The sequence below is a fragment of the Lepidothrix coronata genome, unplaced genomic scaffold, assembly GCF_001604755.1.
Source record: "Lepidothrix coronata isolate B3197 unplaced genomic scaffold, Lepidothrix_coronata-1.0 Scaffold99, whole genome shotgun sequence".
NCBI lineage: Eukaryota > Metazoa > Chordata > Aves > Passeriformes > Pipridae > Lepidothrix > Lepidothrix coronata.
This window is the reverse complement of record NW_016690279.1, coordinates 3,005,113-3,033,071: the sequence shown is the minus strand read 5'-3', so window position 1 is coordinate 3,033,071 and position 27,959 is coordinate 3,005,113. Positions and strand designations below refer to the sequence as shown.

Below are 27,959 nucleotides of genomic sequence, written 5' to 3'. Positions count from 1 at the left end.
TCCCTGTGCCTCAGAGTGAGCACCTGCCACTTGCAGAAACTGTTTTCCTCTGTTTTCTTTTGCATTAAAGGCTTAGTGAAGTGGCTGAATGATCTGTCTGGAAGAAATATCTGAAAAGAAGTGATTTCACCAAATACCACAGCATGGCCCTAGGGAACAGTCACGCTCATACACATAATTCTCAGCACGTTTTGGTACAACACGTGGCTGCGTCACTATTGTTTTCAAGTGTAATATTTTCAAGTGCTGATGCACAAAATTTGCTTGTCTAAACCTCTTGATTGAACAAAGGGGCCACCTTAAAGACTTCAGTCCCAAGAAAGCCAAGAGTCTGCCTTCTCAAACAGTTCAGTGAGCTACGAGAGAGCACACGTGGGACAGGTGAAACCTGCAGGAGTCACCGTGACAAAAAAACCCAAACCCATAGGCTACCATTTTGATTTCTTTTTGTGCCACATTCAACCCAGATGACTCCAGCATGTGCCATGAGGTATCCAAGTCCCCAGACCAGCTTAGTGTTGGAGATATGTTCTCTGACAAAACCAGCACGTGCAGTCTCAGCAGAGGGGGTCAACTCTTAGTCCTCAGCTTTCTTAAATAATTTCTAGAATAAAATGAATTTTACCTTGTTTCCCAGTTTGCATAACTGTTTAGGATTTTAGTTACTCTCAGATTTCAAATCAAGTGGATGTGTGTGCCCACCTTTCACTTTCAAGATTGAGAAGAATTAAGAGAATTGACAGAGACAGTTTTGAAAGGGGGACAGTAATGACACAACAGGGCATTTAGCCCAAAATTCCCGACAATATCAAAAAGCAAAGTGACAGACTTGATCTCCTTCCCTTTCCCACAGCTTGTACAACAACCTGGGAAAGCCATGCAATCACGCTTTGGTTTTCCAACCCTTGGAAAATACCTAAAGGGGAGGACAAAGGCAAGGGAGAGGTTTATCCTCGTGCATTCACCTTCCTCCAGTGGAGTCACTCACGGGTTTTTTTAGTATCAAAGTATCAGCTTTTTAAAAAAGAATTAGTGGAGAGAGTATACAGCAATTTAACCATGGAGCAGTTTGTTCAGGTCAGCATAAGGCAGAAAGAAGTACAATACTGACAGGACTGTTGGCATGAAGTGTAAAGCCACCTTTTTGTTTTGCTTCCACTCAGAATGCAGGAACTCACACTAACACGACAATCCCAGGTATGCAGCCACAGAACTAATTAAAAGAAAGAAAATGCAATTTCTGCAGAAAGACAAAGCTTATATTGATCTTCTTGAAATTTTTCTGGGGTAAACTAGTGTTAATCCAGTCCCTCAGCCAGAAATCAATGCCTTGATGAGCAAAACAGATCTGCCACAGACTTACCTCCATCCCTGTGCTGGCTGCCTACACCTAAAAGCTTTCCACAGTTATTTCAGCAGAACTGGTCCAGCGTCGGGGTGTGAGATTCTGAGCAGCCACAGCTCCTCCTGCCAGGCCCTGAGCTGTACTCACCGTGCATCTGGTACGTGTAGGGGGCCTGTCCTGCTGCTGGGGCACCAAAACTGGATCCATAGCTGAGGAACCCGCTCTGTCCTGGGGAATGGCTCAGGCTGTCCTCTGTTTTAATGCCTTTGGGGTATACAGTGGGAACCAAGAGTAAAACATGAGTGTTTGTCATATAAAGGTGTAAAAAAGCAATTTCAGTAATTAACAATTTACCAGCTACGTTTTCACTATTAAACTCTTCTTTCCTATGCTTTCTTTTATGTATTTATATTTAAACACACGTATATTTAATTACATGCACTACTCAAACAGGTCTCCTAAATAACAGTCAAACAAACAAATCACAAATAATATTTGAGTCAGCTACATCCTGTATCCATAACTGAATGCACTTCTGCTAAGGCAGGTAAACAACCGTGAAGAATATTGTTTTCCAAAACAATTTCTGAACAAATAGTTTTGTTTCATAATTAAACAAACTCACTGACTCATGAACTTTCTGAACAGTTATCAGATGCAAGCAAAGATTAACAAAGCAACAGGACCTTCAGCGAAATAACCTCAAGACTTCTGTTCTCTACAGAGTTATTTTTTACTTGCATTATTATTTTCAGCTTTGGTATCAAAACATTTATTGGCAAGTCATACAGGAGGGTTATCATCTATTCAGTTAGATATAACATACAGTTCAGGAACAATAGGTAAGCCCTGAAGCCACAAAAATCTTTTAATTTCTAAACCCAGGCAATTAAACTGACAATTTACAGGGGGGAACAGCAATAGCTGAATTAAACATTGCAAGATGAAACCCTTGCTGGTACTGAAAGGGGTTGATATTTTATTCTGAGACGCTGCCGAGGTTGTACAGCTGTATTATTAAAATAAACAGCTCAAAGGTGCATCTTATTACCAACCCTGTGGGCGTGAGCCTTCCCTCCTCTGCATGTCTATTTGCACACAACAAAAAATGGCCACTGGACACTGCCCAAGTGATGGGACCAAACAAAGACCCTGTTGATGTTTGGGGCTTGAATTTACACACTTCCCAGGCTGCTGTCATCTTTAAGCACTTGTAGGCAAACCTGGCAAAAGACAAGTTGAATTCAGGTGCCTTTCCCCAAACATGCTGTTTTCCAGCCAAATGACTCCTAAAAGCATCAAGTCTGTGTTTGCTCAGGTTGGAATAAGTCCTCCCAGATCATGTTTTCTCTAATAAAAATCACTTATTTTAGCCTTAGGTGAGAGGAGCTGTGATGCAGTTTGAGTCCAAGTTAGCAAGATGCTGCACAGTGAAAGGCAGGACGTTTCTTTGGACAGGGAGGGAACACGTGTTGGTGCAAATCTCTGGCTGCATCCCTGCTGGGGGAGCAAAGTGTGCACACAGAAGCCACTTTTCCCCACATCCCATGCTTTTCAATTCCATCAGCACTCCACATGCCAGCATTCAACCTACCCCGGGTACAATTAATCTTCAGCCAATGGGCCTTTTTGGAAGTCTAAAAATTGTTGTCAGACAGCGAAATAACTTAGCACCAAATTAATTTCCACACAATGTTCTGTTTTGTCTAGAAACTGGCCCAGTTTTATTTTTGTGCCTAAAAACAATACTGCTTCATTGTTCTTGGTTGCCAGCCAGGTGGAGTTTTTCATAGGCTGTGTTGAGTATCTTAGAGAGGGTGTAGGGGCTGGGGGAGGGAAACCGCTGCTCAAGGATGCTAAGAGGTCATCCACAGGATTTATAAGCAGCATATGGGCCTGACACATGCATACCCTAAAGCCTCTAGGCAGCAGCAAATGGCTCTACTTTCACCTGCTCTAACAGGACAACTGTTCAGAGTTTGCCTTGGAAATCAGCCAGCTGATGCAAACACACAAGTAGCTCCAGGAGAGGGTCTTAAAACATTCCTCTCATCATCCTGGTAGAGCTCCAGCTCTGCCAAGCCCACTTCCCTGATCCTCCAGACTGCTGCACTGAACCCCCCTTCAGCAAAAGCCTTGTCAATGGCTGTGTAAGAGCTTCTTGTTGGGAAGACACACTGTATTTGCCAAATAAACTATGGTGTTTAAGAGCACAAAAGAAACAAAACTAAGAAGTCATTTTAATGGTGCAAGACACAGCACTCGGGGGACCAGCCAGTAATAAGGAGCCCAAAGCTTCCTATTATAGAGCTGCACCTAAACAAGAGCAACATCTCTCTGGTCTTTAGGAATGGAAAGAACTTCTCAGCTCCCTCAAGAGCTTGAGGACACTGCTGATGCTCGGTTTACCAGGCATTCCTCTGCCAGGAGTGCTGGTTTAATTAGTTCTCTGTGTGAATCCCCAGCTGCTCCTGCCCAGCACTGTCTCCCCACAGCTGCTGGCAAGGCTGGGCAGAAAAGCAGTGAACAAAGCTGACTGGGGTTAGAAATATTTACTGCACCTACAGCTCATAACTGCCCACTTAAACACAGACCATCTTCCAAGACCAAAGTACGTTGTGTCACTTCACCCAGGCCCTATTCTGCTCTGTGTCTTGGTTCTTCTGTAATAACGTACAGAAAGTTTTTCTTAAAGTAGCTTGGACCATTGAGACTTCAGGAAGAATCAAGGAAAGCAAAATGTAGTTTATATAAATATCATATTTACTGCAAGAGACTTTGTCTTGGCAGTGAGTCCTGGGAACACTCACCAGCTACTACTCCTAAGTGGCACATCCAACTGAACCTGAATTTCTCATACCCTACCACTGACTGGCTCCAAACTTCACCTAGTTTGTAAAAACACAGTCCACGATACGAAGAGCTGACAGGTAGTTCAAAGTAAACCCAACATTTTTAAACAAGTCAGATTTTCCCCCGAGCCTAAAAAGGGAGCGTTGCTGCGCCACAAATGACATTTCACTGCAAAGCTTAAACCTTCAAATCCATTTTGCTGGCAGCAAGAGGGGCACATCCCTCAAAGGTAACACAGCATGGGAGTACTCACTGTAGGAGGGTATTCCATAGGGCTGCCCCGGAGGAGGGTAGGCAGTGTATGCAGCAGCCTGCTGGATTCCCGTGCTGTACTGAGTCTGTCCGTACGTTGCCATTGTTGGGAAAGATGGGACTGTCACTATATGGGGATAATGTCTATTCAGAACAAGAAAAAAGAAGGTCTAAGGCAACAGTTACTGCACATGATCTACTAGAGCACAAGTGGAACGTTTCTAGACATCTTGATAAAATAACATTCAAAGTATTGCGATGAATATTTTAGAAACTTGGAATTGTCTAGACTGGTGCAAAAGGTTTTTTCAGTGTGTGGCTCCTGATATGAGCCATCAAAATAAGCCACCTAAAAGGATGGGGATTTTAAGACCGTGCAAAATATATGCAAGTCAAAATAAAATAAAATAAAATCAACACACTGCTTTTTCACGTTTCATTTTGAGTGGGCCAAACAAGTGAGTGTGAGGGGAAGCCTCTGACATTTCGACATATCCCTCTGTGGTCACTCATAAACACAACAATATTCAAACTGATAAGGTCTGGGTTCCCAGGGGCACGAAAATGCAGTGCACAGTACCTCAAACCTTATTTCACTCCATATCTAAGAAGATTAAGAAGCAGTTACTTCGTTGTGCCAGAGCCGTGCGGGGGAACAGGTGGACGGGCTTAAGGCAGATGTTTTTTGAGGTGACAGAAGTCTGCACAAAATGGCTGTTCAGCAGAACACGGCTTTTAAATGACAGCACTTGGCACGAGCACTCACTTTGTGGTGTACAGATGGAGAGGACACTGCGGTGCTGCTTTGCTGCTGCCTGGAAAACAAAAATTAAAGGGTCTCAGATTTTCATCACGTTCTGTTCCATGGCCAAGCTGATACAATTGTTTTTACCGTTGCTGGTTCGAGAAAAATATACAGGAATTAGAATTAGACTTTGTTTTTAGTGAATCTCCCCAAACTGAGGTAGGTAAGAAAGCCATTCTCCACTTAACAACAAATAAAGATTTAGTTTTTAACTAAGGGTGATACCAATTTATTGAACTACCAGTTTTTTCTTCTCATGGGAGTGATATCAATCATGAGGCTGGGCTTAGGAGGGATGACTCATATGCTCAAGGCTATAAAAGCAACTACTATGATGGCTGAAGTGATTTAAGCTCACTGCACTTTTTGCTCTTTTGCTTTTTTTGGTACTTTCCTAGACCATGACTCACTTTCCTTAATGCTCATTAAAACATATAAAATCAAAATAAATATTAAAAAAATACAACACTCTAAATCTCCTGATTTGAATCTTTTGAGTTAACTATAGCCTACCTTATTTACCTGCCAGCAGCCAAAAAAACCCCAGTAGAAAACCCTATCACACAAGTTAGATGTGCAGGATGCCTTCTAATGGACCAAACTGTGTCCTGTAACACCACCGAAGAAAAATGCACCACCAGCTTTATCCAGAGACAATTCAGGTTTACTTAATTGAAAGTAAGAAAAAAAAAAAAAGTCTACATTAAAACCTGCAATTTGTACTGAGAACACTGTACCAAAATGCCACCTTGAGTATTATGCAGCTTGTCTCCACAGTGCCATCCAAAATCTTGCTTCTCGGTTCCCGGCTGGAGTTGCTGGTTGTTATTTCAGCACTATAAATGCCAAAACACTCTCACAATCATCACTAGTGACACTGGGCACAACTGATTCAGCCTCTGCAGAGGGTGATTTCCCAACTGCAGGTGCACAGGCTGGAAAGGGAGATTCCTGCAGTGCCCCCAGTGCCTGGACATCGCTGCTCCCAGGCAGTGCTGACAGGGAGGTACCCACAGAGCTGCAGATGGATTTGTACCTTCAGCACAGAGCTCTACAGACCTTCACTTGCTCAGCCGAGGGCGAGCTGGAGAGTTCAACACTTAAACTGTAATTTATTTAGTGAAATATGCAAGCACACATAAAGTCAAAATACAAGCAAATAGTGCTGTGGGTTTGGGTAGCCTGTTACACCATAAACACGGACACAACGCCCCAAAAGATTCAACCTGCTCACGTCTGAAATGTTTGTTCCTCCTGATTTAAATCCCTTTTGAAAACGTTCTCTCCTATGCAACCCTTTTTCACAGCATTTTACATTCCTTGGCCATTTTTCATTATAACACGCGGATTACACCAAACTATTTTTAAAAATACTGCCATTTCATCTGATACTTTTTTAGACTAAATTTCAATAAAACATGCATCATCATGAGCTCGAACTGAAAATATTAATTACTGGACATTATTCTTTGTTTTTGAATGTTAATTTATATAATTAACCATAAAACCTATATAGCCCTAATCACTGACAGAAACAAAAACATAAGGACTCCTCCTTCACGTTCTTGAAACCCTCAAGCACCGTAGAAAAGCAAAACCCACCCCCTATAAAATGTGTTACAGTAACCTATTTCCCAAGCAATAGGCAGAGAGCTTTAGTTTAAAAAAACTGACAAAGGATATGTTATACAAATGCATATAGTCACTTAAACACACGTAGAAAAGATAGGTTTTAAATCCAAAATTGGTCTTACCTGACTCCCCTTCAAACTCCCTATGAAAAATTTGCTTTGACTTACCTGGAAGAAAACAGTTTATAAAATTAGGACTTTTAGATTGTGAAAAGAAGAGCTACACAATTTCTCTCCGTCCTTCATATACCAAAATTACCAGGATTGCACTGAAGAAACAGACATCAGAGTATTCATTCCTTTAATTCGTAATGCACTGACAAAGAGCAGAACAGACAGTTTGAGCACGAGCTTAATTTCTTTTCTATTTGAAAAAGACTACAGCTTCAATTTTTTTTTTATTTCTGAAAGACTAAGTACAGAGTAAATAAGTTTGCCAAGAATGCCAAGTAGGAATTTACTGTGTGTGAATATGCAACATGTTACTGTCACCGACAAGAAAAGGCAAAGTTAATCCTACAGGCAAAATGTGAACTTAAAAAATTTTTACAACATAACTGCACATCTCATGATAAGCATCCACGAAAAGAGAGGGCCAGACAGCTACATGGACATTTCAATGAGTAAGGACTATGACTAGACGTGCTAAATTTAAAACTGTAGGTGTAACACAGAGCATACATTTGTGTGCATTTATTGCTTTGAGAGCTCCGTCAGTCTGAGAATCGACAAACACACAAGTATTTTCCTGCTCTTCAAATTAGCAAGAAGTTATTTTCAAGGGAAAGAGCACAATCTTGGGAGCACAAGGGATCATTCTGCAGCAAAGCAACCATAATGTTTCTATAAGAAACACACCAGCAGGAGCTGTCACTGGCAAACTGGTGTCCAACAGTACGACTGCGATGTTGGCTCTCATTTATATCACATTATAAAAAAATAGCTCCTGCACCAAGATGTTTACAAGATGATGTACTTAAAAATCATTTCTAGCTCTAATCTTTTCTACAAACAGGTACATTTAAAAGGATGTTTTCTTTAGATTGTTATTCCTTCTACTGCTCTTGCAAATAGGCAGTCTAGATTGAATCAGGCGATTCCTAATGCCTCAGCAAACACCCAAACAAAACATCTCCTGGGCTTCTAAGAGCCTATAAATGAAGGGTTAAACACACTACTAAAACATAATAGCCAGTGCCTTTTCCTAACTCCCCTCTAACAGGAAGGCTGACAGATCCTGACCGCAGCAAACAATAGCTGGGATTGTACTAGCAAGAACTAGTTCAGCTGCATCACTTGCCAATAATTTTTTTAGCAGATTTAACATTCTTCTGTTTCCTTCACTTGAACAGTGTGATGGGGCGGGAGGGGAGGAGGAGGAGGAGAGAAGATAAATTTCCATCAGAGCCTCAGCCACTGAAAGAATTTGTCCTCGGTACCTGCCAAATGTGAAACTCCAGAGCAGGGGCCAGCAGGGCTAACCTTCTGGAGATGGCAGCAATCAGAATCTCAGAGAGATGCAAACTGGGGCACAGAGCTGCTTTGGAAAGATGTTTTCTGGCTGTCTGATATGTTGCTGGGCCTGGGAGACCCACACTCCCCCCAGCACAGACACCAAAGCCCAGGGCTCACGTTCACACCACTGGGTCCAAAAAAAAACCCAAACCACCAGGTCTACACAAAATAGGTTTTCTACCTGCGATTTTTCCAGTGGAACAAACATATACAGCATGCACGTGTGTACATGCAGGCACTGACCACACAGAGATACATATCTGCACGTGCAATATTTCTATTCCACTTGCATTCAAACCATTGTGGAACTAAAGGATTCAGCCACCACTGGAGTGTCTACAAAAAAATACCCAAAAATCTCAGTTGCTCACTATACTGTAGAACTAATTGTCAGGAGAAGGGGCCTTGCAGTGGCCAGTCCCCTTTGGTTATACATATATATATATACATATATATATATATGTTATGTCATAGCCAGTAAACATTAAGCAGAAGAGCAGCCTACCTTCTATGTCATCTGGAGCCGTGGCATAAATGTGAGAAAGGTTAAGCTTCAGTCTGTCAGGGCACTCTCTATTTACAGTCAGACTGGGTGATATCACTAGATCTAGCATTTCCTTATACCTGAAGGAAAACAAAGGAAAAATACAATTTATTCATTAATTATGCATGCTTACTAATGATTCATTTTTTTTTCCCTAAGAGTATAAATATTAAAGCTGATTACCTAAACCCAGGCTTCATATAAATTCCACATAATAACATTCACTAAAGTTTTCATCAAAGGGAAACGCTGAATTAAAATGCAGTACTTGCTTCCTTGGAGATTACACCCATCTGATTAATGCTTTCCCTTTCTTCCTGGATTTTGCCACACAAAAACAAAATTCCTGATTTGTCATATGCCATCAAAGCAAGAATGTACACACCAGTGTCCAGTGAGGCTCCAGAAAACACTTCTACTGGTTGCAAATGAAGCTGAGGGCAGTGAACAGCATTATCCAGCATTTTAAGATAACAAAAAGTACTGGTGACAGGATCAGTTTTCCAGGGGACACCCAAACCAGGCACCCAATCACAATGTCCTGGCCATTAGGTGGCAGTGACACAAGGACAGTCCCTTTCACAGAAATAACCTCAAAAATTTCAAATTAACAACATATCTTCAGTCTCCAAAGAAAAACATTATTGTTTACGTGTGCTATAATGGAAGCTTAAAACCTCTGCATTACACAACCAGTCCAGAAAAGAGAACTAAATCGTTATTTCAGACTCTCTGCACAACATCAACAGGTCTATTCGTGTTTTCAATACATGTCCCTAACTCCAGCTATACCCCTTTTCAGAAGTGGCTTCCAAAGACACTCACGTGACACTGGGGGGAATTTGGGCTATCAGGGAAAAGCATAACTGTGCTCTTGGACAGAGCAGGGCCTTGGCAGCAGCAGCTGGGAGAAAGGGAATCAGGAGGTGAGTGGATCCAAGGCACCTGGCTCAGCACTGAGCACGCTGCTGCCAAGGCTGGCACATCCCTGCTCCCAGGCTGGGACCCTCTGGAGCTGGACTAAACAGGCAGCAGGTGACACGGCACCAACAGGCTGATAACAACCCCCAGCACACCTAAAACGTGGTGAAGTCACAGACAACAGCACATAAACCTGAAATCTCGACGCTGGGCTCCTGCAATACTAATCTGTGCATTCTGGGAGAAGCCAAGAGCCTTGTTTTGCTTTTCTGTTTAAATACCACTCCTATGGCTTCGCCAGTTTTGAGAAACAGAAAACAACAAACCACAGAATTTTTATGTGCACTCCCCCCCCATAATCACTTTTACAAAGCCTGCAAGTCCCTGTGAGGGAGGGTAAGTATTGTTAAGAACAGGCAAAAGCCACATGAAGTATTTCACCTGTAACCAAACAGCAAAGACCAAAGCTGAGCTCATTTTCACTTCCCCACCTAACAGCTGGGAAGGCACAGTGCCCAGGCAGAACACACATGAACCCTCTGTGAATTTGCAGAACTGCCAAAAGTGGGTATGAAGAGGCATAACCATGTACAGTGTCTTTTCTCCAGGTGGGATCTGGCATTTGTCCACCTCCCCTGGAAATTCACCTGGGCATATCCACCTTCACGACCAACACAGCCTTAAGTCCAGGGGCTGGTAAAGGCTTCCTGAGCCATGGAGACCTTGAGTCAGCAGTGCATGACCAGTGCAGTGAAAATACAGTGCTCTGAACCCAACACTCCTGTGATCCATCTGCTGTTACAGATTTTCTAGGAAAACAAGACCAGCATAAAAACCAGTGTTCTTTTGCAGCTGCATCTTCCTTGCCAGTGGGTCTCAGAGAGTTCCACCTTCAGATGTGTCCCTGTGAGAGGAGCACAACTGACTGACTCCCCCTCCCCACCTCAGACACAGACAGACTGAAAATGCAGGTTCACAGGGGCCACCAGCTGTGCCCACAACCAGTGTCCGTGCCACCAACTGCATGGAAATGCAACAGGGACACAAAAAACAGTCCCTAGGTGTAAAAAATCCTACCTGAGTGACACAGTCCAATGACAGAGCCAAAACTCCTCACCTAACCCCAAATAAAACACAGCTTATGAGACACTTGACTCAGCACTGGAGGAAGCTATCCTAGTTTTTTCTCCTGAAATGGCCAATCTCACTCTCTTGCTGGCACAACCCTGCTGCAAAGGGCTCAGGAAGACTTTAGTGGTGCTTCTCAGGGGGGCAGAACAAGGTCTTTCCTACAAAGCTATGGCTCTTAAGACCCTCTGAACAGCAGCAGGCTCTTTTCCCAGAGGAATTGCTTTATTCAAATCCACTGGCACCCAATTAAATTTTGTCTCCTTGGCTGAGAAGGCAGGGTTCAGTTTTACACCAGGTTCTCCTTTCCACTGTATGCAAAGCCCATTTCCTTTCCCCTTAATGCTGTACCTGAACTGAGGAAAAGCACTGCTGTCCCAGACCCTGCCAAGCTGGGGATGTTCTGCATTGTTTCTCAGATAACACATGCCCTTCAGCATAATCCAAAACCCCATCACTCATGACACTGCCCAGGCTGTTGCCAAGCAAACAGGAGCAGATGTTTAAAGGGAAATGATCTTTTACAATGATTAATGCACTTTAATTACATCATTGTTCAGAGATTTTATTAGCCACTCTCTGACTGATGATTTTTCTGCTGCTTTTGTTCTGTCCACTTTTGTGTTCACAAAGTCACATTACATTTTCCTGTATTTGTTCTACAACATTTTCCTGGTTTGGTTTTTTTTTTCTTTAGAGTAAGTATTAGTTGCATGTACAAACAGGTAACTTGTCACAGAACTGCCTGTCTGGTTGTGCATGTCACGATGTGTGTTTTTAGTGGCTTTGCCTGTTTTGCACGCACCATTTACTGATTTATTCATGTGCATTTCTCACTTATGAGAAACTCTTGACAAGAGTTTCTGAAATTCCAGTTTTAATGATGGCAAGCCACAGAAAACAGTCAAATAATGGAACAGGGCTAGTATTTAACACAGTAAATGACATGCTGGAGTGCAACTGATGAAAATATCAGAGCTTTGTTTGCTTTTTAGAGCAAAAACATTTTCTGGCTTAAGTAATGTACAGTAAATCAGTAATAAAATTTGCTGAATATGAGCTTTTATTAAAATCAGTGATGGCAGCATCTAGCATGCAGGGCTGACAGACATCTGGAAGAGCTTTTGGCTTCCGTAATTAAGAAGAACTTTGTGTGAATTTGGTGCTCAGCTTTTCCATTAGAATCCCCTCCTCAAAATCCAATGTTTTGCCCTGAAAATTGACCCACAAAACCTCTGCCAAGAACAGAAACTTTTCTAACATTTAGGAAGGAAAACAATAGAACTAAAACTATTTCTCAGCCATTATGAAGCTGAGAATCCCATTTTAAGTGTTCAAATTTTTGACTGAGGTGTTGAGGCAACCTACAAATCACATATTCTTTTACAACCATTCTTTTACACAAATTCTTTCACAAGGCAGTGATTCCAGACCCCAACTCAAGACACCCAAATGTGTGCTGAAGATCAAACTACTGAGCCATCCCCATCTCTCTGCAGCAAAGAACTCAAAGATGGGTGTGAGTGCAATGCTGAAGCAGGACCCAGTGTGCAGACTGAGACTGCAAGGAGCTCTGGGTGCTGACAGGGATGAGAAAGTATCCTCTTTCATCCATGGATAGTATCTGAAAGGATGAAACAGGAAACCACCATGGTGTTGTGGGCAAATGGAACCACACCACAGCTCTGCCCAGCACAGCTGAAAAGCCAGAAGGCACCAGCAAGAGATGGAAGAAGACTCCTTCCAAAGCTTGGAGCCCTGCTGCTCAGGCATAACTTAAATCATCTCAGTCCCTCTGACTTGTTATTAACATGCAAGTCACAACACACTAAAGGCATCATCTGGGGACCACAGGCATTCCATCCTCACTGAGGACACAGCTGACTTGGTCCTGGGGGTCTGCACTTTTCACTTGTCCCTACTCCATGTCTGGGGTGAGAAGACAGTATTCTGGCTTCAATAGGTACATGAAGTGGAACAAACGTTCAAAGGAGAACTTCCAGGGCATTTTCAGTAAATCAGACACCTGGGTAGTCTGTGGTACCAGGGTAAACTCAGTAGCCATTAAGCAATTAAGAGATTTCAGAGGGAATACGAGCAAGGAAGAGCAGAGCATTTGCCCCACAATGACTCTGCAGGAGGGCATTTGAGCAACAGGATGGTACAGTTCATAAAGGATATTCAGGAGTAAAAGACAGTATGGGGGGAATAAAACTTCGGCATGGGTATGAGAAAAAAAGAGAAAGAGCTCTACATCTGCCATCAGTGGAGGAACGGATGAGATAGGAGTCCTGCAGGCGAGAAATGAAGACAGAACTCCTCCCTTCCCCTGGGAAAAACCTGCCAGATCCCACAATGGGAAATACAAGTACTTTAAGGGAGTGACAAATTGCAAAAAAAAAGTTTGTCCATGAGGGGAGAGGTAAATCCAGAAATTACTCTCCCTGCAACAAGGCCATGCAATGATCTTCCCAAGAATTTTTACTTGTGTCTGGCTGGAGGCCAAATGCAAGCTCAAACCACCAGATCCTCCTAAACATATGTGTGTGCCAACACAGAGCCCTAGGCAGGAGTGATACAAGCCAAGTCCTCTGCTTTTAGCTTTGCCTTGAAGGGGAGGAGTAGAGACAGAGACTGCAGCCTAATTGCAAGAGTAACATTTTTGTCTTGCTTCCATGGCTTTATCTGGTTTTAATTACTTGATCGACTACTTTTATCTCCTCAAAAAAATGGTGCAGATGACTACACAGTACTTTATGACTCCAGTGGTACTCATCATTAAAGAGAAGACAGTCTGATTCCCCACTTCATTTCAGAAGCCAATCACATGCAAAAAAACCATGAAGATGGCTTTCTCAATCTCTGATTCAAAGAAAACAAACAAGCAAACCCCACTCCAATCCCAAAAAGTTTGTTTCTTCATTCCTAGGAAATACAAGATCAGTGGTAATTTTTTTTTCCCATATGGGTAAGATTTTCAAAAGCACCTGCTATGCCTCATTCCTTTTCACTGGGAATTAAGGCTTCTACTATTTTAACTCCAGGAGAAGCGTAGGAGCTTAGGCAGCTTTGCCAGGACTAATTGGTTGCAAAATTATCTTCCCTATTTTGCTTTGCTCCTGTACAAAAAAAAAAAAAAAGGAATCATTCATAAGCAAGGAAAACACCATTATCTTGCAGCCACCTTCCAGATGGTATAATCATAGGGAATCTCCCATAGTGAAGATCTTGGCTTCTTCTCTCCATCCATTTCAAAAGTACTTTCATTTCCTCTGTCAGTACATTCCTCCTCACACTGTTTGGACGTTTTTCCTCTCCATCTATAATAGATTCTTTGTTCCTTCCATTTCGAGAACTCAGAAATGCTTCAGCAGGTGAAACCCACGACGCTCTTTTTTCTAACGAGTCCTAGTTCACCCACAAGTACATCTGATAGATGTGTGCAGGAAAGGCCTGAACAGGCATAAAGTTAAACCTGAGCTGGCATAAGTGCTCGTGTACAAGACTGACAGTACAGCCCCGATGACAAGATATCCTTTCAAGGTGACCTGCAGGGCAACGTGCCTTGGGCTGTTTATGCTCCTGAGAGCTGCCTCTGGCTGATGTAATTGGACAATAAAAGCAGCACTACTTGTCTGGATTTATCATTGCCCAGCCTGTTTCAGACACAAAAGTAAGAGGACTTGCAGCACAGCATCTGGGGTGGGGGTACAGAGCTCCAGCACAGACTATCTCAGGCAAAGGAACAAGAGAAAAAAGTTGTGTGTTAGATAGGCAAGAGACAAAGCACATCAGAGATCGCTTTTTAAATGTGTTAATTCTAAACGAGTTGAAGAAAAATAACTGAGAAAAATAACAAAACAGACCATTTCTTTCATGCTTCTGAAACAGCTATTGTTTAAAAACACCCAAAGTATTCCATCAGCTTTAAAATCCTTCCCCACATGGTTTCTGTGTTTTGTCTTTTTTTTTTTTTTACACCAGGCAGTCTTTTTGATCAAATTTTTACTTTCACTGGAAGTTTTCTGTCTTGCTTTAACCCATAGACCAGACAGTAAAAAACAGATGAAAATTCCTGTCTCATGAATTTTTTGAGCCAAATTCACTCTTTTCTTTTTTTTTTTTAAAGGAAAGTCAGCCTGAAGATTTTTTTTTTAGCGCTTGGAACCAGCAAAAATAATTGCATGCCTTGTTTCCCTGGAAGTCCTGAATTTCCAGAAGCATTGGCTTGCTTCACCAGGCTTCATCACCTGCTTTTCCAGACTGCTTTTCAATGATTTTTCTTTAAATATGCTGTTTCTTTCCTGTCTCATATCTGCTGATTTTAGAAAAAAAAAAAAAAAGCAGGCTGTCCTCATATAAATAAATGTTTTTCCTCCTCCTAGAAAGGCTTCACTACTGCCTTCTCCAGGTGCTCTTTTCCTGGAGACACAAAGGATACAGAGAAGAAAGAGGGGGCTGTGATCCCCCCGCACTTCCTGCGATTAACTCGGGAAGAGATCGAAGGCAGATAGGACCAGGGGAAGCATCAGCATTTTCTGGCTGAGCAGCCCAAAGCAAAGGGGATTCAGTGCACAGAAAAACAAACAAGATGAGAGATATCTTGACCATTTGTCTGAGAGGCAGTTTGAAAATTCGGGTGAGCAAGTGCTGTGGTTCACAACACAGACTTCCAACCTGGCAGCCCGAGCAGAAATACATTATGGCACTGCTTTGAGTCACTGGGTCCTTTAAAGCTCATTTCAACAAGAGTATTTCACTTATTCTAAGTCAAAATGAGAAAGGCGAATTTTTCAGAATGCCTTTTGCTGGTCTATTGAACCTGTTTGCTAAGAAGAACAACATTTGCAAAAGATCTTACTATTTGCCAAAGCATAAAATTACTCAACTCTCTTACTGTGAACAAGCAAGTACCACACAAAAGGGGCTAAGCTGGTAAAGCAGCAGTATGAGCTTATAGCCTCCAGTCATTTGAAAAATAAAATTGTATGTGTATACATACATACAAATGTACATAAATAATCTCTTTCACTTTCCACATTCCTCCCTGACATTCACAAGCTTTTTAATTTCGTCACACCTCTTCCTATTCAGATCCCCCAGGCGTGCCAGGGCTGCAAGTGACTGCAGAAAACCACTCTGGCAGCTCCAGCTGCAGAACTGGGACCCATAATACAAACCAACTGCCTCCAGAGATGGGGCTTCCCAAACCAGGGACTGCAGGGTCCACCTCATGAGACCTGTCACTCCTTAGGCACCTCTTTCCATGCTGAAGAACTCTGCTTTTTACTCCTTCTCTTCAGAATCACAAGGGCTAAACATTCACTTAAATATAAACTGGGGAGGGGTTTCCCCCCTCACTCTGTTTTCTGCTTCCTCCTCACATGCTATGGTGAGGGAAGAGCAGCATCTGTGTTTGGACATGAAAACTCTGGTCTTAGCAGCAAAAACCCCATTTTTAAATGGTTTAAACACACAGGTGTGTGTGTGTTTGCAGGGCCTTATTCTGTAAAACATTTGCATCAACATGCTGTAACATAAAGCCACCACATAAGCAGAACTGAGCATCCAGAAACTGCTTCTGAGAATTGCAATTCTAGTTTTGCTCCCAAGCTCTGTCAGTAACAGATCGGGCAAGTTTCTCAGGACTACATTAAGGCCTCTGTAAATCTGGGAAATGCAGTATAAATTGCCAATTGAGCTCATTTTAGGGGCTGGAAAGTGCTCTGAAATCTTTAGGTGAAATCTATTCCACTGCTGCAGTATTGATATCCATGCCAATGAATAATGACCAACCTGAACAGGAGACAGCCAAGAAGGAGGTGAGGCACGAGAGCTGTCCTTCAGGGCACGTTCTCTCACTCATTTTTGGTCCAAAAGCTCTCCATTCCCAGACCATGAGAATTTCTTCACCCTTTTGATACACTCCTTAAACCTGTCAGAGTCCTGCAATGGCTCCAGCAACCCACTGGGAAAGGCAGGGCTGCCCCTTTACAGCAGGGCTGTGTCAGCACCTCCATTCTCAGCCTGTAAAGGAGCAGCACTCAGGGAATAATAATTCAAAAAGAGCTATGGGAAAAGAACTATGAAATGCAAGTTAGTAAAAGGACTTTGGATGTGAGGGAAAAGTCTGGTGTAACAGCACAGGTGAGGCTGGAGTGAGAATGACGTACTCTCTCCCTGCTTAAATCCCCCAAGTCAGACTTTCTCTGAGCAGAGAAGACAGCAAAGAGAAATGTTTGTTGTATGTGTAGAAGCTTGAAAACATCTCTGACTGGGACTCTCTTCTTCCCCTGCCCCCAGTGAGGGAGGGAAGGGAAGATTATCCCATCTCTCTGCAGGAATAAACCAAGAAAGATCATTCTCAAGGATTCAGAAGCAATGAATTCCTCATGTTTTAGATCTTCAGTGCACTGTGTCATCTATTTACGAAGTATCTTGATGAGGGAAAACATAAATGCTGGCCTTGCTGTCCTAAATGCAGTTGATGCCCAACGTGCCAGAAGGAAACATGGCAAAGTTTGTAGCTTCTCTAAAACTGAAGACCCTTTTTTAAGAAACTGGAAGTATAACATGATTTAACAATGTTTCTGGAAACCCTGTATTACTTTGACTTGGCTTCACAGTTGGGAATTTAAGCAGCATCCCAACCCTCCCGCAGCTCCTCACATTTAAAAAAAAAAAATCCAAAAAAAAAATCTTTGAGGTATTCCAATCCTACACGAGGGAGAACAAAATCTCTGACACATAACATAGCCCCCCACCCCAAAGTTGGCTTCCCTAATTGTTCCTCATCATCTACAGATTTCTGGGTTAGGGTTTTCAGGGCGGGGGGGACGAAGATGGGCTTTTCTTTTCATTTTGGATTTAATTAAAGCATCACTGAGTCAGAACCTGTGATTGCCAAGTAATTGCTGACTGAGCACGTCTGTGGCAGCAGTGGGACACGAGTCCTGCACCAAAGTTGGTCATTTCACCAGGAGGAATAACGAGCTGCCAATTTTTTCGTTCCTGTATCTATAACTGGAAGGTTCAAAAGGGATTCTCTGAATCAGGAGACTGGCTGGTGATGATGGTTTACAAACAAAAGTGGAGCAGATTTCTCATTTTAAAGAGCTCCAGCACAACAGTGAACAAAGTAACACAACCTAATAGCTGCATATCTTGTGAACATTAGGAGAAAAAAGGACAATCACCAAAGGCAATGCTTGAGCAAACAGCACTTTAATTTGTTACTCACACCAATTAACAGTGTGGAAACAGCCAAGGGGAGAAGGAATTTACTCAGAGCAAACGCTCACAGTGTTTTCCCTGATATTAATTCCATTAATAATTTGTTTCTGTGGATATTTGAGAGCCAGGCTAAAATAACAACATGGGAATAACAAATGGGACAGCGTGATTTGCTTTGTATGTTCATGTGGGCTAAGGTCTGATTTCCCAAGAGTTTTGGTGTGACAGGAGGCTGAAGCTCTTTCTTTAAACCCAGGCAAAAGTTAACTTTGGGCCCAAGCTCCCAAAGCTGTTAGTTGTTAGGTTTATTTTTGAGCCAGAGGGAAGGGATTTTTGCAGAGATAACCAGAGGATATTATCAAGCAAAGAAGAGTTACAGAGCACCTTTGCAGAGATCCTCCCATCCAGCCACTGCTACACTGCATGGAAGTGAAAACACCCAATGACAAATGCAGCAACCCAATGCCATGCACACAAACGTCCCTGTTTTCCTTTGCAAAGTCTGATCTGATAAAGAAAAACACTTCCTGAAAGTGCCATTTTATGACATTAACCAGACCTCAAACAACGCACCGAAGTACAGAGGGACACTGACATTTGAACTGCAGGAGTTTTGTTTTCCATCTTGCTTCCCCCCCTGTGAATATTGCATTTTAAATAACTGGAATTTTTAAAATCCCTTTTCCTCCTTTCACCATGATGTCATGCAACTGTTGCACAAGAACAACAATGCAGAGCTACCGCTGCTGCAGCCAAGTTTGGCACCAAGAGAGATCAGGGCTGGCACCAAACACCACGGTCTTGAAAATAAATTTGGCAGAGGTAGTGCTTGCCACTGCTGCCATGAACAGCAGACAGGGCAGTGAGTGGAGAAGTGCTGAAAGAGACCGTGAGTTTGTCACTGGAACAAAGATGCCCATTAGGCAACCACTTAATCCAGCACCTACTCACATGTGAAAGGTGAAGAGTTTTGGCACATCCAAATTAAGGGCAGTATCAGGGACCAAAGTGCAACATCACAGTGCCTTTCACACATCCATCCTACCCAAATGAGCCTAAAAAAAAACCCCAGCCAGCTACCTGTCAGCCAGGAGAATCTCTGTGCACAACTGCAAGTTCCACCAGATTATTCGAAGAAAAACACTTGATCCACACAAGAACACATCTGTCTCAACAAATTTCTCTTTCCAGTACTTTTCAGTTCTGCTTTCCCGGGAGGGCATTTGCTCCTATTCAATGATGCTGGAACAGTGCTCTTGGAAAGAGATGCATATGTGTGTTTTTCTTTTTCTCAAGGCAGATGGAACAGAAAAGAAACGCAAGTTTTCCTCGCTGTGTCCCTCTCGGCTTGAACTGAACGAGTGTGGGCTGATTTTCTATGCTCTATATAAGGGTCTGATGATTTGTGATGTGGACATCTGCCTGCAACTGGACAGATGCCACCAGCTTATTACAGCAGACAACTCGACAGCCATGTAATTGCAGCATCTTTCAATTGCTACTTTATTTTTTGGAAAAAAACCCCCTCTTTCCCTAGCAGAAAAACTCCATATTCCATCCCAAATTTCATCAAATTTCAAAATTCTTTAAGCATCTACTCTCAAATAAGGGAGCACCTTCACCAGGCAGATAAAAGTCAGAAGCATGTGTGGTGCTGTAACAGCTTTTTGCCAATTTTGTTAGCACTAAAACAGGTAAGAACATTAAAAGCACGTTTCAAGTGATTTATTTGACCCTCAGTAGTAACTTTCACCAACAGCACCAACGAGCACTCCCACTGGGATATCCAACATGGTGTTTGAGTGGGGAGCCATACAGAAGTTACAGCCTCCTTTTTCAGCTTACCAAGCAATAAATGAAAAGCAAGAATTGGCTTAAAGGCGAAAACTTGGCTTTTTTTCCCCATCCCCAAAAATCAAACAAACTGAAAAACATTTGATCTGATTACTGTGACCTAATTTTTTCCCTGATGGCTTCAAATTCTTCAAAAAGAAGAAAAAAAATCAAATCTGAAAACAGAGGGCGACTTTTAATGACCACAACCCACGGTATCTTTTCCCAGAGGATGTTTACAGCTTCAGTGACAAAACAGCATCTTAAGGCCCACTTTGTTTCGCTGAAGAGCAGTTTCCTCCCATTATATTATATACCACTTACCCTTGGGATCAGCAGTCCAAGTCTCAAGGAGCTACTCTGCAGCACAGCTCATCACCTCTGAGGCCCCCTGTCAGCAGCGACCACTTGAGCACAATCCCAAAATTGTGGGGCGCTGGAAACTCCGGAGTGCTGGGATCCAACCCAGCACAGACACGACTGGTTCACCCACAGGGCTGCAAGGCAGCTCCAGACCATCTCCTGCAGCTACAGAAAATGGCAGCTACCTAGAGCTCTTCCCAATAATCTGAGAACACAGTTTTGTCACCTGCACAGACTAAGAAATCCAGCTGCAAGTAAAAGCCAACTGCAGCTCCTCGGATGTTCGAGCGCAAGCCTGCGTGTGCCGTTAGGAAGGTGACTGCCTTAGACTTCAAACTCAGATCTGATCTGCAGTTTCCCTGGCTTAAAGGCAAATTTCTCTTGAACAAGCGGGACTCCAAAGGCCCTCACCCTTTCACAGCCCACAAGAGCCTGACAGCCTGGTTCCACAGTGGATGTGCCTCCTGACGTTGGATTAACTTCAGCTCATCGCCTCCAGCGCGGCTTCTCTGACACCTTCAGGGAATAACTTCTACCACAGACAAAAGAATCAAAATAATTTCATCCCTCCAGCTACTACAGGATGGCACAGATCCGTCCAGTTCACTCACAAGCAGCATGCAAAGACGCTCTTGCTGGCTCCAGCTGTTTGCAGCAATGAGCTACCAAAAAATAAAAATAAAATCAACTTTGCAAAGTATCTGAATACAGTGCTTGCCTTCCAAAGGAAATACACAAGCTTACCTCTTTTCCCTCTTCACAGAAAACCTGGTAACTCTAGTAAGAAAACAAGCAAAAACCTAATTTCAGGTTGTTTTTTTTTACTAGTACATATGCAGGAGTAATATAAAAATTGAAGCAAAGGTGTCTGAGCTCAGGTAAGTTACAGTACCACATTAATTTCTCTCAACTACTAATTAGAGAGCCACCTTAAAATACTAACACAAAGAAAACTGCTATTAGAAAAACAACTTACTTTTTCTCGAGTGAAATGGTCAGAAATGGCAAATTTGATGCCACGGTCCTGGCTTAGGGCTCTCCATAGGGAGACTTGGATTCAGTTCCGTGTCAGCCACAGGTTTCCTGTTACCACAATAGTTTACAAAGCCAACTCATATTTAACTTGCTTGCCTCTATTTCCCTCCTCTTTAAAACAGAGGTTTCTGCCTTTTTCCACTTCTGAGCATGCTGAGCTCCAACCCACGAAGACAACGTGCTGCACTCAGGTAAGTCAGCACAAGGGCACGAGGGAGAAAACTGTATGAATGCCAAAGGCAGAAAAGCAACACTACAACTAATAAAAATGAAACAATGAAAGCAACTTATTTCTGACTTTTTCTGCTACTTCCCAACCTCCCTCTGCTCTTGTGCCCGTGCAGGGAGCAGGCACTGCCTGCAGTTGTCAGCACAGAACAGAAGCCCAAGTCTCACATTCCTACTTCCTCCCAGACCACATAATCTCTCTCCTCATTCCAACACTGAACTTTTGCATGGTTAAATTCTCCCTTTAATTCACATGTGGCTGTGTAACTCTCCTACCCCAGTCACTTCACCCCAGTTGGTGTGTTCCTCCCCTGCAGCAATAGGTGCAGGTATGTCGTGCATCCTCTGTTCTCACATGTTCACATGAAGCATAACCAATCTGCTAACCCCTGGACAGCTGCTGGTTTTACAGCCTGTCATCACAAAGACTGCCTGTGTGCCTGCTGGGAGGATTCTGATTCTTTGGGAGCCCAGCAACTGAATTCACTCAGTTCAGCTGCAAACAAGCGTGGAATTGAAACGCCGCAATTAAGAGAACCAGCCTCGCTTAATTCAGCTTCTCTCCACAAATGAATACAGGGGATCATCTAACATCTTAAAATCCTGCATCCTTCCCTTCTAAAACAGTTCCTGAAGGTTAATAGGGTGCATTTTCAGCAACAGATGCTGCAGAGTAAATGGGTGCAAAGATCCCAAACTACAATTCACCTGTGCCAGAACCTCCACCTCTAAAACTGGTCTAGGAACGACTTCCTCAGTGCCCATGTGCAAGTGTCAGCAGGGTGGAAGCTTGGAAAGACAAAAATCAGTGAGAAGATAACACAAAATCAGAAGAACGTGTGACACAAAAGTAAAAAGCTCCTGGGACAGGGGCCTGAGAAAAGCCTTTTGAAATGTTATGGAGTACTACTGAAAAACACAACGTCTGTTCCTTTCTGTGCACTGGATAAGAAAACAAACAAACAAACCCCACAAAAACTTTCAAAACAATTCATAAACAAACAAAATAAGTTTCTGCTGGAATTACACTCCACCTATTTCCCTCTAATTCCTGGGGACTGCCCCCAAGAACTTGAGTTGCTGGCCTGCTGGGGAAAGGTTAACAACATCTAACTGAAAAAGGCAACTTTTTCCTTGTCCTGTCACACACCACTTTGCCAGTAAATATGTGGGGAAAAATACTTTGAAAAGCATGTCCATACACCTTAAGCTAAAGTCCTGGTTTTAAGCAAACCAGCCTGACACCGAGGGCTGTAAGAGTTAAGATTTTTCTCAGAGCTAAGCACACATTTTTCCATGCAAGCAGCTGAATCATGGATATTTTAAAGAGTAGTTTATTAAGCAGAATATAGCATATCTCCTACTCAGCTCCATAAAATGTGTCCAGCGCTGTACAAAGCATTAAAAAGCATTTAAATCTGAAACTTGCTGGCCTCCACTGGCACAGCAGAAGAACTGAGAGAACTAATCTAACAGCTGTCTGGAAGCACAGCAGATTTATACCGTGGGTATAACTACAGTTATCTGACTTATAGCAGAACACTGAATGAGCAGTGGTGGTCTCTAGACAAATGCAATGTATGGCAACACCCAAAATACCCTCCTGACTCCAGGATGCTGAAGTTAGTCACCTTGCTTCCTAGAGGAAGCATTCCAGTTTTCCAGTTTGGTTCATAAAAAAGAGCAGTCAAAGGAAAAAGCCAAATAAAGGCTATATACAAGTAAGTTTACCAAATAGCTAGATACACAGTGGTTCTGTTGGTCTTTTGCATTGCTATGGAACTGAATTTACAGGTAACAACCAGCAACTGAAAACTGGCAAGACTTAATAGCCCAAGACTTTTTTGTTTCCTGGTATATGTTTAGTTTTTAAGGGGAAGAGGAGATAACATCAGAGAAGCAGCGATATAAACAGCATCATTAGCTGTATGGAAACTCATCTCTAAGTATTTGAGACTGCAGCGCATGGCAAATACTGCTAATTGGGTTTAGAATTCAAATTTGAAGTTCAGTGAATTCAAGGGAAAAACAGAGTTAGGTGAATACCGCATGAATCTATTAATAACTGAGCATATAAATGAAATTCTAAAAAGGCTGGCAAAATTACCCTCAGTTACACCAAAACTTCGAGTCTGTGCCAAGAAAAGCTCTATGGTTTTTGACACCAGTTCTCAGGTGGGTGGAACTTCAGGGGAACTTCATTCCAAAAGGGGGTTTTCCTGTGGCACCTCCTTCCATCTCCACTCTCCCCAGCATTAGAGCAGCCTGATGACCATGTGCACTCCAGGGCTGGAGGACAGCAGAGCTGGTACAGACCTGGGAGGCAGCCAAGAAGACTTCTGGGGATACTTTTCATGGGGACAGAAACTAAAGGTATCAGAACCACAAATCAGTCCATCCTCATATTCTGCCAATAGCAAGGCAAGGTGCTAAGAAGCTTTTCACTGTCATTTTGTTTAAATATTTTTAAAGACTGGTATTTTTAAAGACTGCTATCAAGGACAACACTGAGGTAAATGTGAAAGCTGAGCCTGGCTTCTCCTCTCCACCCCCCATTCCATCCCCAGGCTCCTCTCCCTGCAGTTTATTTGGCAGGGAGGTGTTGCACAGCCAGTGTCTCATCCAACATTGCTACGGGAGTGTTCCTGAACATGATTAATTTGCTAATGATACAAATCTCCAAACAGCATGTTAGTTCTGCTGATGATTTATGAAATGCCAGAGATCCTTCTCTCACCAGCGATAAGCTCTTTCAAGCTGGTGGTTTTGTATGAAGCCTCTTGCAATTCCTAAGGCCATTCTCAACCCCACCTCACTCCAGACAGTGCAGAGGCAGAGCTGCAGCATGGATTTCTGTAATGAACTGCAGGTTATGCACACACACAAATAATACAGAGAGTCAGATTATGAATTCTTGCATACTTTCATATGCAAAAAGCCCAGAGTGTGCTTTGGAACAGAGACAAGCCTCACTGGGCAAACACTCTGCTTGGTCTGCTTTCCTCCCAGGATGCAAGTGCACACCGGCAACTGCAAAACTAGGGAACATGTTTCCCTTTTTCAACTGCTCACAATATTGCCCTTGGCACCCCAATGGCTCAAAATACATGAGTAGGAATTCCAAATATAGTCTCAGAAACTTCAATAGTTTTTCTCATTTCTTTGCCAGACACTGCCTATGCTGTACAATGCACCTGACACTCACAATAACCCCCCAGTTACCCCAGTCCCAGCATCCTCTAGACCAGAAGACACCAGTGGTACCCAACTGCCCCCAGGTATGATTTTATGACTTTGATCAATGACACACAGGATATGTTTTTCTTCTTCAAGCAACATTTGCAGTCAGCTTGTGTTTCCCTGTGCTTATTCTCCACATTTATGAAGACTATCAGTTGTTTTTACCTATGTGGAATAATCACAGAGAGCTGAAAATATTTCAGATGTGAGGTCGTCACTCTGACCAGCCAAGAACCCTTATGGGTTTGGTTTTTTTGTTGTTGTTCTGACAAGTTGGCCCTTGCTTAACAAAAATACCTCAAAACTGGAATAGTGGGAATTGATAGGACAGTTTGGGAACTTTTCCTGAATAAAAGTAGGCTACTGCAAAATACCTTTGCTGACTGCCATTTGCATTTGTTTTTCTGTTGCCACCTCCCCACAATGGTGCTGTGCTCCCAAAGGGTGAGTTAACTCTCTCCCTTAGTGCATTTACTTGTCTCCAGTATGGTTGTGCTGAGAAATAACTGCAGCTCTATCCAGCTTCATTGTCTATAAAATAAAGCATTGATTTGTAAGCGTTAATAAGCCATCTATCAGGGTGTGCATGCCCAGGGTGAGCCAGAGGGATCTTCCACTTGCAGTGCCTCCAGTGTCAGATGTTTCAACCACCCTGTACACCACAAACTTGGGGTCATTCTGAGCCTGCCCCGAATGCTTTCCTGGCACAGAAACGAGTCAGTCTGGTCAGACTTCTACATGTAAACAAGTGATTTTTATATTGGTAAAAAGCCTCAGTCCTATCACTATTCCTCTCTTCATTCCTCAAGCACATTTACATCACTGAAATACCTCAAAGAACTGCCTCAGCAATGCCATGTATTTCTCTGCCCTGTTCCAAGTGTGGCATCTTCCCTAAAGCTCTCCAGATTATGATACTGCACTAGGACAATCTCACATCACCTCCAAGTTACTATTCCAAGCCAGCAAGAAGTATAACACCTAAATTTAGAACCTGAACACAAAAAGAAGCAACAGGCAGGAGGAAACAAGATTTGGGAACTTGGTAAGAAATGCAGCCCTTCCATTCCTATCATAACTGAGAATGACACTGCATATCTACCACCTAATACCTGTCCTGGCTTTCTTTTTACTTGATCATAACTGATTAATGTGTGTGCATTTAGCACGAGGGCACTATCAGTCATAAAACAACACTTGTGCATATGACCAAAAAAAGCAGTTTGAAGCCTGCAGTTTGTTTTGTAAATCAGTGTAACTCTGGTTGTATTTAACAAACAGGAGAAAGAGGGAACTTTACATATCCTTATTTAAACGTACTTCTGTGCTCAGACAAGCCTCAAGTTTGGTTGTTTCAACTCTGCAGTTCTGTCCACAACCTGGTAAAGCCATTATTTCCACAGAAACCTCACAGGAGCAATAAAAAAAAAAAAAATCCAAAAAAACCCACCCCAGACTAAAACAACCTACCTTCATCTGCATGCACACAATCTTACTGAAAAATATGCATGCAATCAAGCTGCAATTAGCTCCTGGCACTCCCTCAGTCTGTGATGGCAGAGAGCACCTGCTGAGCACGAGGCTTTTAAAACTAAACATTTCTTTTGACTCTGGGCTCTGCCTTGGTTCTCTGCTTCCAGCCTGGAGTGAGCTGGAACTTCAATCACAGGAGCAAGGCTCCAGGACCAACACTGCTGCACTCCTGGAAGCAGAAATGTTGGAGCAAAGGTGAGGAGGTCGGACAAGGGCAAAGTCCAAAGTAATTTTAAGTGGTTCAGCAAAGTAGGGGAGGCTAATGGGAAACCATTTTAATTTGTTACAGTCATCCCCAGTGAGTAAAAGGACAACGTTTTTCTTCAGTAGCTTGATCACAAAGCAGTAAATCCCTCTGTGTATATAAAAGATCTATGAACAGTATAGATCAAATGTCAAAAAAAGGTTTGTACTACATGTCAGGAACAGTTTTAGATATTCAATCATTCCTATTTTTAAATACTTCCAATAATTATTCTCCCTCTAGAACCAGACCTATGTACATAATTCTGCCATTCTCCTCCACAAAGACACAAAGTAGAGATGTTTTTGCAGCAAATGTTTTTGGACCTTCTCTTTCCTAAGAAACACAGTCTTGAACATAAAAACATGCCATCTCTCCATCCCTCCCCAAAACACTTTCTGACTCTTGCTACTAACAAAAATTTATGCTGCTTCAAGGACTGGCTGCAATCTCTACTTTATAGAGCCCAGGCAGCAATAAACATGCAAACAAAGCACAGCTCAAGGTGACAATATTGTCCAACAAGAGAAATATCTGGAAGTAAGAATTATGCCAGAATAGGATTTTCTCCAATTGCTGACAGGGTTTTTGTTCAGTGTATCAATTTTTTTTTCCCTGAACAACTGTCAGTTCTGACAGACCCCCAGGCCTGCACACAACCTACTTCACTGCAGTTGTCTGAGATGGGATGGAAAAACATTTTAAACAGTGAAAGATGCAGCTACTCAGCTGCAGGTTCTTTTTTAAACATTTTTTTTTTTTAAGTCAGAAGCAGGATTTGTAGGCTTCAAAATAGAATTCAGCCACTAGGAATTATTAAGGTTTCCTAAGGCTTTATAATTCAGAGGCAAACCCCAAACATTTGGTTTATTTCGTAACAAAACAATCATGTCAATTTGTATCTTGTGTCCACACTGTTTTATCTCTGGTCATGAGAAATAAATATTCTGAGGCAAGAAGCACTTTATGACATCTACATTCACACTGGTTTTGGATCTCTACCTGCTGCTGTAATCAACAAGCACCAAATACTGTCTGAACAATAAAACTCCTGTTTGCAAAGTCATTTCAGTACTGCATGCTGAAGAGTTTTGTTAAGTTTTTGGGAAACTTCTGGTGTTGAGTTTGCCTTTTGATAAAGAACATCAACCAGTCCTACAACTCTGGAAACCCTCAAGGTAAAAATCCCAACAGCCCCCAGGGAGAGATGTTACACAACGTCTGAGCACACACTTGCACCAGGACAAGGGGCCTTT

At 42.6% G+C, this 27,959-nt stretch overlaps 1 protein-coding gene across 4 annotated transcripts in view; it reads right to left on the bottom strand.

The window, feature by feature from the left end:
- The window catches only part of EYA2 (EYA transcriptional coactivator and phosphatase 2), an 82,293-nt gene that overhangs the window by 37,982 nt on the left and 16,352 nt on the right, over positions 1-27,959 (bottom strand). For all 4 annotated transcript variants that reach the window (XM_017822676.1, XM_017822675.1, XM_017822678.1 and 1 more), the window contains exons 2-5: positions 8,907-9,025; positions 5,217-5,265; positions 4,452-4,594; positions 1,493-1,609 (exon numbers count right to left, since the gene is read on the bottom strand). In XM_017822676.1, coding sequence (XP_017678165.1) covers positions 1,493-1,609; positions 4,452-4,594; positions 5,217-5,265; positions 8,907-9,015 — 418 coding nt within the window. In that variant the 5' untranslated portion in view covers positions 9,016-9,025. The remainder of the gene's footprint in view (positions 1-1,492; positions 1,610-4,451; positions 4,595-5,216; positions 5,266-8,906; positions 9,026-27,959) is intronic.